General features: G+C 52.6%; 1 protein-coding gene across 1 annotated transcript in view; it reads left to right on the forward strand.

Moving 5' to 3' along the window:
• Positions 1–765, forward strand: part of SRGAP2 (SLIT-ROBO Rho GTPase activating protein 2) — a 251,041-nt gene extending 250,276 nt beyond the window's left edge. The window contains exon 22 of the mRNA XM_052653414.1: positions 340–765. Within this exon, the coding sequence (XP_052509374.1) occupies positions 340–723 (384 nt within the window). The 3' untranslated portion in view covers positions 724–765. The remainder of the gene's footprint in view (positions 1–339) is intronic.
• Positions 766–8,960: the final 8,195 nt, after the last annotated feature.

The raw sequence follows: 8,960 nt of genomic DNA on the forward strand, positions 1-8,960 counted from the left end.
GGGGTTGCGAAAGTTGCAGAAGAGTCAGATATGACTTAGCGAACAAACAAAAGCCAAAAAACATCCAGGGATACATCAGTGCATGTGTGTAAAACCTGAGGGCTGTATTTAAAAAGGATCTCAACCACTCTGTCTAGAGGGAACAAAAACATCATGAGAATGACGGTCCTTCCCTCTCATCTGAACACCCACACGGTAAGGGGTTTGGGCTGGATAAAATCATCCGGACATCTCCTTGCAGGTGATTTCTCCACGATTCGGCCCCCGTTGTTGGAACAGGACCTTGGCGGGGGGCTTCTCTCCCCCTGAGCCTCACCTGCGCTCCCTTCCCCTCCGCAGGATATTGAGGCGACCATGAACTCTGCGCTGAACGAGCTGCGGGAGCTGGAGCGGCAGAGCAGCGTCAAGCACACCCCGGACGTGGTTCTGGACACCTTGGAGCCCCTCAAGACCTCCCCCGTGGTGGCCCCCACCTCGGAGCCCTCCAGCCCCCTGCACAGCCAGCTCCTCAAGGACCCCGAGCCCGCCTTCCAGCGCAGCGCCAGCTCGGCGGGGGACATCGCCTGCGCCTTCCGGCCCGTCAAGTCTGTCAAGATGGCGGCGCCCGGCAAGCCTCCGGCCACGCGGCCCAAGCCCGCCGTCTTCCCCAAAACGAGCGCGCCCAGCCCCGGCGTCAACTCCTCCGCCTCCGCACAGTCCACTGACAAGTCTTGTACTGTCTGAGGGGCGTAATTTAATTACCCTAGACAAGGGGACTAGAGGGACTGACTGTTATTAAAAACCTTCCTATTTAACTAGCTTGGGGACTCCAGTTGAAACTTAGGTTCTAAGTTGTTCTTGCCTTCCCGTCACCCAAAACCTTGAGAATGAAGCCCTCGTTATCGCCCTGCCCCCGGCCCCCTGCTGCCCCCAGTCGTGGTGACCCAGCCAGCTACAGTACGTGCAGTCCTTAGGTTAGCCGGAGCTGGATCTGTGCGCCGGCAGTCACTGTGAAGTCTGGCGGGGCGCCGCCCGGGCCCTGGGCTCGCAGCTCGAGCCCCGCGGACGCACGGGACGCCTCACCAGACGCTGGCCGCCCGCAGCGGCTCTCGGTGGCGTCTTGTATTGGGTACTGGTTACAGAGGGTCATGTACAGTCCATGCTCCGTTTTACACGCACACACACACACACAATAGAGGGTCATGTACAGTCCATGCTCCGTTTTACACGCACACACACACACACACAATAGAGGGTCATGTGCAGTCCATGCTCCGTTTTACACACACACAGACAAGCACACACACACACAGACGCACACACACACAAGTAGATTTTTCTAGGCTCTGGCATGTGTAGCCTCCCCTGGTCCTAGATAGACCGCCTCTTTGTAAGTTATTGTGGCAGTTCACACAGGAGCCACCAGGGGTCTCTGTTTCCGTTACAAATCTCATTCTGTTTGGGCCAGAGAACCTAGCCTTTGCAATCTCTCCACCATACGAAATTTAGCAGGATGGGACTCGATCCTGCAAACTGTCTGGGCTTGGCAGTTTCTCTCTGTCTTTTTTCTATTGGTGTGAATTGCTCATTGGTGTTTGCTTTTGCTCTCCTCCATTCTCTGGAACTACAACCCAATCTTATTATGGAACTTCTAAAGTTTTTCTGAATGTATAGACATTTCTTGGGGTCCTATATTTGTCTCTGATGGACCATTTTCCATTTAAGACATTTTCCTGTATAAGACAGTTTTATAGTTGGTTCCTTTTAGGGTAAAGAGTCTTAAGACAGTTTTATTGTATTTGTGGCAGGTTTGGAAAAGGTAAGAAATGGGTCCTTCCTCCCACTTTTTTGGGTACTTAAGACATAAGATTTATTATCCTATTAAAAATTCAATTCAGCTTTGCTAATCCTAAAATCATTCCCAAATGAAAATTTATTCTAAGTTTACCGCCTAGTTGGGACCAATGGGGCTTAGGGAGCCTTGGTTAGATTAAAGAGACACAGAGCCCCTTAAAACTGATCTCTGTTTATCTGGACAAGGACACTAAGAGAACTCTGGCCCCATGAGCTTTAAAGTCTTTCCAAGGCCTGAATCTAAGAAAATCAAAAATTGGATGCTGACTCTTCTGGACTCCCTTTGGCCTTTATGGTTCTCCTCCAAAAAGCAAAAATCTCGTCTGCTATAATCACTCCCCACAGTCCCAGCTCCCACAGCTCTCCTAGCAGCATGCTGTCCCAGGGAGACCAGAGCTAGGGATGGGCACACCCCAGGCTCACGGTTCTCAGACAACTACTTGAGTTAAAGCTGAAACCCATTCCTCTTTGTTTTCTGGTGTTTAAAACTGCGCTTTTTGCCTTGTTTTTCACAGTTTGGGAAAGATAATGGGTTGCCATTCAGATAGGAAAATCTAAATTGTCTTAACTTTGGCCTAGAAGATCCTTTTCAAATTAACATTTGGAAGCTAGTAGTCATCTCTATGAAAAGCGGTAGGGTTTTCCTCCTTCAGCATGAAGGAAGAGAGGAGCTCTATGGAAAGTTGCCAGTTAGAAAAGTAGCCTGCAGCATCAGGAAAATCATCCCACAGGCCAGGATGGAAAGATGGAGCGCTCTTTCAGTGAGTGTGTCGGCCTGTGAGAGGCAACCCACAGTCCTCTGGATCCTCAGCTTCTTTGCTCTGTGTGGTGGCCTGTCCTTGTCTGTCACCAGAACTTATGCAGGCCCTGAGCCAACAGAGGGCTTTCATAGCCAAGGATCTGTCTCCTTGCTGAAAATGAAACCCCGCCCTTCCCTTGACATTCCTTCTGATCCGACTGGGCAAAATTGGTGCCCATACCTGCCCTTTTGCTCTTTTCCTGGCACGTCCTTCTCTTAAGAAAGAAAAGGCAAAACTTCCTTAACGACAACACCTTGGACCTGTTCTGTTGCTCCTGCCTTAGGTCTCTTTCAGCCCTGCACCTGACGTGAGTCCACCATCCCCACAGTCAGGGTCCATCTGCTGGTCTGCATCACGGACTGGACGGTGTGTGCGTGCTCATCAGCTACCCCTCTCTGGGCACTGAGTTGTCTTTCCCCCTCTGGTGCTCCTGACACTGGTGAGGTGGTCCTGCCCCAAGGACTAGGAACCCCAGGAGGAGAGTCCTTCTCAGCAGAGCTCATTGCAGTCAACTGGAATCGAGGTTACACACTGTGATTTTTACACCGAAAAGCCAAGCAGAGCTGGCCACCCAGGGTCTCGGGAGACCAGTCTTCCTCAGATTAGCTTCCTAAACCAGCATGATGCTTCAAAGAGCCCCACTCTGCCCCTGGAGGCCTGGATCCTTTTCCTGGTGTGGACTCTGATGGGTCAGTCTTTGGGACACAGAGGTGGGGTGGAGCTACCAGCATCCCAGTTTGGAAAAGAGAGGAGTTTGCAGCCAACAGCCTGTAAACTGGAAACACTGGTCTCAGCCAACCTCCTCAGGGCGCCCTGGTTTCTCCCCAAAGAGATGAGGAGAGATGATGCCAGCAACAGGACGAACAGACCACTGGAAGGGCTGGTGTATATGTACTTCATGTTCAGAAGAGAAGTTAGATCTTCCAGGGAATTGCAATGTTGTGACGTCTGACTTGTATGTCACGTTTGTGTAAAATGGTATATTCTTTAAAATAGTGTTGATAACTGGAATATTGTATGTATGCTTGGAGATGCTTTGTGTGAACCTAAGACTGTCACTCAACAGATGTTGGATTCGGGAAAATCCAAAGCACAACTTCGAAATAAAATACATTTTTAGGTTTCGATGCTGCGGTTTCTATCCCTTCTCCACTCCTTGACATCTCCAATCCAGGAGTCCTGCTGTCTGGGAGGGATTTTGATTCGTCTGCAGTTAACAGAGCCCTGCCTGGCAACAGGAGAGATGGGCTGACCTCAGGAGCCAGCCATCTCCTCCCTTCCCCAGCAAGACACGGCAGAGGTGCATTTGGAGTGTGGGTTTTTTCCCCCAGCATTTTCATCTAGCCCATGCGTGGAAGCTAAGAGACTGTGTAGCAAGTCTTCCAGCCTCTCCATTGGGTAGTCTGTTGCCATGAGAACCATTTCCATCACAGAATCCACCTCCGCTGTTTTCAGTGAGGACTGTTCTCATTGCTTTCTCTAGTCAGATTTCCACACTTGCAGGAGTGGAGCCTGCAAAGTTGCTTGGAAGCTTTACCAGCCACAACCGAGGTTGACTGAAGGTTTTACTTCTTCCATAATCAAAGCCCTGGGTCATTCTGCCCTTGGCAGCCCCCTGCCTCTGCAAGAAGGGCTGACGCACGTGTTTGTGCTGCTGGCGGGGGTTGGGAGGCAATGCTTTCTCTCCCTTAGATTTTGACTCTAGCAGATCATAAATCAAGGATGATGTTATTCAAAGGTAGTCATTTGAAATGCATCCTGGAGCCCCTCGGGCCCACACTTAGGTTTAGTAGCTCACTCTCATGCTGGAGGCCCCTGGGGCGGGTCAGATCTCATAGCCAGTGTTGAAGGCTCACACCAGGTGTCCTGTCCCGGACACGTAACATCCCCTCTCAGGTTTGCCGTCGCCACCTGTTTCTGGTATATTTTTTGTTCAGCTTTCTCATGCCCTTCTAACATGTCATCTCTTCTCCCTCGTTTTATTGTAAAGCTCCAGCTTGACCCTCTCTTGCTGAGCCCTTGGTCTTGGTTAAGTCAGAGTTGAAGCTGTTCTGCCTCTGTGCTGTGGATGAGTTATCACTCCTGACAGCAGGTTACGAGCTGTGAGATGGAGCTCGCGCTTAAGCTGTGAGCAGACGACCCAAAAGCCTTTTCAGAGAGTCCTGAGGCATAGGCTGGAGAAGGCACTGGCGACCCACTCCAGTGTTCTTGCCTGGAAAATCCCATGGACGGAGGAGCCTGGTGGGCTGCCGTCTGTGGGGTCGCACAGAGTCAGACACGACTGATGCGACTTAGCAGCAGCAGCAGCAAAGCATAGGTGGGTGATCCTTTTGGGGTCCCCTTATCTCCCGATATTCTGACAGGAGCATGATAGAAACTGGTGACGATGAACAGAGTCAAAAAACACTCATTTGATCTAAATAGAAACCAAAAAAAGAAGACCAGGCGGGTCTAAATTGAGGAAATAGTCTCTATGACGACCTAACTTAAATGTGTATACCCATAGGCATGTGAAGCTTCCTTTCACTCAGGAGTCAGAACCCCTGCATATGACACGTGCCAAAGACTTCCACTAGTCAGTTAAGCCCCACTGTGCACCAGGCACTGTGATACAGCATTGAACAGGAGAAATAGATAATAGAGCTTTCTGGTTTCAGGGAGGACAGAGAAATAAGCAAAATAAGTGTTACTCTAAAAGTAAGATAGTGAGTGCCAGGGGAAAGAAGTAGAAAATTACTCAAGAATTCTGCTTGGCCTGGTCAAACTGAAATGACTCTTAGGCATCCAGGTGGAAATATCAAATAACTCTTGGATATGGAGATTTAGATACAGATCTTCAGTTCAGTCGCTTAGTCGTGTCCAACTCTTTGCGACCCCATGAATCGCAGCACGCCAGGCCTCCCTGCCCATCACCAGCTCCCGGAGTTCACTCAGATTCACGTCCTTCGAGTCCGTGATGCTATCCAGCTATCTCATCCTCTGTCGTCCCCTTCTCCTCCTGCCCCCAATCCCTCCCAGCATCAGAGTCTTTTCCAATGAGTCAACTCTTCGCATGAGGTGGCCAAAGTACTGGAGTTTCAGCTTTAGCGTCATTCCTTCCAAAGAAATCCCAGGGCTGATCTCCTTCAGAATGGACTGGTTGGATCTCCTTGTAGTCCAAGGGACTCTCAAGAGTCTTCTCCAACACCACAGTTCAAAAGCATCAATTCTTCGGTGCTCAGCCTTCTTCACAGTCCAATTCCCACATCCATACACATACCTGAACACAAATGTAGAAGCTATTATGTTGTAGACATTCAAACTAGGAGATTCCCAGGAAGAACACACAAATGGAAGGAAAGAGAAGGCCCCAATAATTAGAGATCCAGCAGAGAAGGAGCCAGCAGAGAGGGCGGTGGGAGTGAGTGACAGAGGCAGGTGGCTGGGGAGTCGCAGAAATCCCAGAGGGAAGACATGCTGCAACAAGGATTGGCTGTAAATGAGGCCAGTGGAGAAAGGTCACGCTTGTCAACAGCATGCACCTTAGAGGGGAAACAAGCTGACCAGAGTGAGCTGGCAGCACACGAGAAGGGTCGGGAAGTGGGGGGTCAAGGTCCTGGCAGTTCATTCAAGGCTTTGCTTTGAATGCTTGTCACTCAGTCATGTCCGCCTCTTTGCGACCCCAGGGACTGTAGCCCACCAGGCTCCCCTGTCCATGGGGATTCTCCAGGCAAGAATCCAGGAGTGGCTTGCCATTTCCTTCTCTAGGTTGCTTTGAATGGCGGCGCATCAAAAGAGGTCAAGGGCCAGGTTTTTCTTTTTAAAATGGACAGTATGGGGGCAGGTTTGCTCAAGGGCAGGACTCAGTAGAATGAGAGTGAAATTACAGAGCACAGATGGAAGGGCCACCCGGGCCGGAGAAGAGGCGCTTCGCCCGACTCGGGGCAGGGGAGGTGGGGAGTGGAGGTAGGCTGGGAAGAGGCGGGTGTTGCCTGTCCATCACCTCTTTATTTCCAGCAAAGTTAGAGGCAAAGCCTCTAGCTGAGCGCGTGGGAGAGGATGACGAAGAGGAGGTCCGGAGCGTTAGCAGGATGAGTGAAGCGCTCACTTTTCCACACCAAGGATGACCGCGCACGGTGGCCTGGTGAGCCCGCCACCAGCAGCCTGGCCCAGACGGCAAGTCTGTCCCTCCTTCCCCTCCCAGAGACCTCCTCGCGCAGCCCTTCAGAAACGTCTGCTGAGGACTCGCTGCTGCCGCTTCCACAAACCCCCACCCTTGCCTGCCTCTTCTCCGCTCTAAGGCATGGGGCAGGGAGGCAGCTGACAGCTGCAGCCACGTCCGGCCAGAAAAGGCAGCCAGCTTCTATTCAGACCCTCCCGGGTAGTGGGCCCTGCACCTCGTTTTGTTTCCACACCGAATGGATGAGAACGATCAAAGGACTTGCTCAAGGCAAGTGAGGTCACGACTCAAACTTCAGATGGCAAAGCCCTGCCCTTCCTGCAACCCCACGTGGCCTCCCTCTGGAGCAGCAGGCCTGCGCTTTCTCCTGGAGAGCTGCCATCAGAGACCCCCAACACCCGACCCTGGGTCCTTTCGCTCCCTCTGAGTTGCCACTTCTACGTCGACGACTCCTCAGAGCCACTCGGGAGAATGTGATGAGGCCTCTCACAGGCTCCCTCTTCCCCTCAGAAGCTCCCCAGTGTCCTCAGATTAAACAAGGGCCAGGTTGCCCAGCTGGGACCAGCGGCTCCAAACCACAGGCCAGACACTTGCTCACTCTGTCCACAGGGAGGGTGTGGCCTCCCAGAGGATGCCGGCGGGGCTCGGAGTCCCTGCGTGGCAGCGCCGCCCACCGCACACCCCTGCGGCTCTGCATGCTTTCCCGAGGCCTGCACCGCCGAACCTCCAAGCCCCTCCACTCTGCCCAGCCCTCCTCCCTCCAGAGTCTGGTTGAGTATCTTTTCTTCCCACAAACATTTCTCGGTCATCAGCGGTCCCTCCTCCCCACAGACCCCCTCTGCCAAGTTCACAAAGTCACTCCCTGCTGAAGCCTCTTTCTCACGGCCTTCACCACGCTCCTGGCAGTGGGGTTGGGGGTGCCTAGGTCTCCCCTTCTGTCTTCAGCACACAGCGCCCAGAGGGCCGGCTTCCTGGTAGATGGTAGACACACAGTCATTGCACCCTGGAGCAAGGGTGCTGGTGAGGACCAGACAGCCTCACTGGGGGCAAATGAGTCGAGCTTTAGCCATAAGCTGGCTAAACTGCAAATCTCAGTGACTTAAAACATCCCTTCCTTGTGGGCCAGCGGGGGGTGGGGGTGGGGGTCTCTGCGCCATAGTCACGCAGGGACCCAGACTGATCACCACATTTAACCGAGTCACACTGTCACAGGGGCTGGCGGGGGGGGGGGGGGGGGGGCGCGGGAGTGGGGGTGCTGTTCTACATCAGCAATTAAATGGTTTGGTTAAGAACACACACATGGGGACTTCCCTGGCAGCACGGTGTATAAGAATCCACCTGCCAGTGCAGGAGACACAGGTTTGATCCCCGATCCAGGAAGATTCCACGTGCTGCAAGAGCAGCTAAGCCTGTGCACCACGACTGCTGAGCCTGAGCTCTAGAGGCTACGGGCTGCAACTGCTGAGGCCAGCGCACCTGAGCGTCTGTGCTCTGCCACAAGAGAAGCCACCTCACAGCAACCAGGAGTAGCCTCTGTTTGCTGCAACGAGAGAAAGTCCATGCAAAGCAACAAACACCCAATGCAGGAAAAAAAAGAAAAAGAAATGACAGCAAAAGAAGCTTTTAAAAGGAAACAATGAAGTAAATTTAAAAAAAAATAGAAATCACATGGCCCCGCCAAATCAGAGGGTCTCAAGGAAGTACAATTCTACCGTATAGCAGACGGGGAAAGCTGGGACTTCTGAGTGCAGAACACGAGGTCTCAGGGATGTTTCTCCTGGTCCTGCTGCACCAGCGGGCAGGGCAGCCCCTCTGGGTCACACCAGCATCTCTGCCTGCGGGGGTGGGGGCAGGGTGCACCTCGGTGAGCTCGGGCTCCTGTTCTGGTGCCATGGGCTGGGGGTGGGGCTGCTGGAGGAAACCACCAGGTGTGGCCATGGGAAAGTCCCTCCAGCTTTCTATTGAAACATGGAATTTCCTGGCTTTAACCATTTCTTATCCACTGCCATCTGGGAGCTGACCGCAGCTGGGCAGACCTCTCCAGCCTTCTCGGGAACTTGATCTGGAGTCCTGACTGGGCAGTTGGCACCCCTGGGTTCCAGCCTCAGCTGGCCTCTGAAGATCGTGGGCAAATTCCTGAAGGTGTGTGAACCTCACTGACCTCAGTG

Source organism: Budorcas taxicolor, chromosome 16, assembly GCF_023091745.1.
Source record: "Budorcas taxicolor isolate Tak-1 chromosome 16, Takin1.1, whole genome shotgun sequence".
Taxonomy (NCBI): domain Eukaryota; kingdom Metazoa; phylum Chordata; class Mammalia; order Artiodactyla; family Bovidae; genus Budorcas; species Budorcas taxicolor.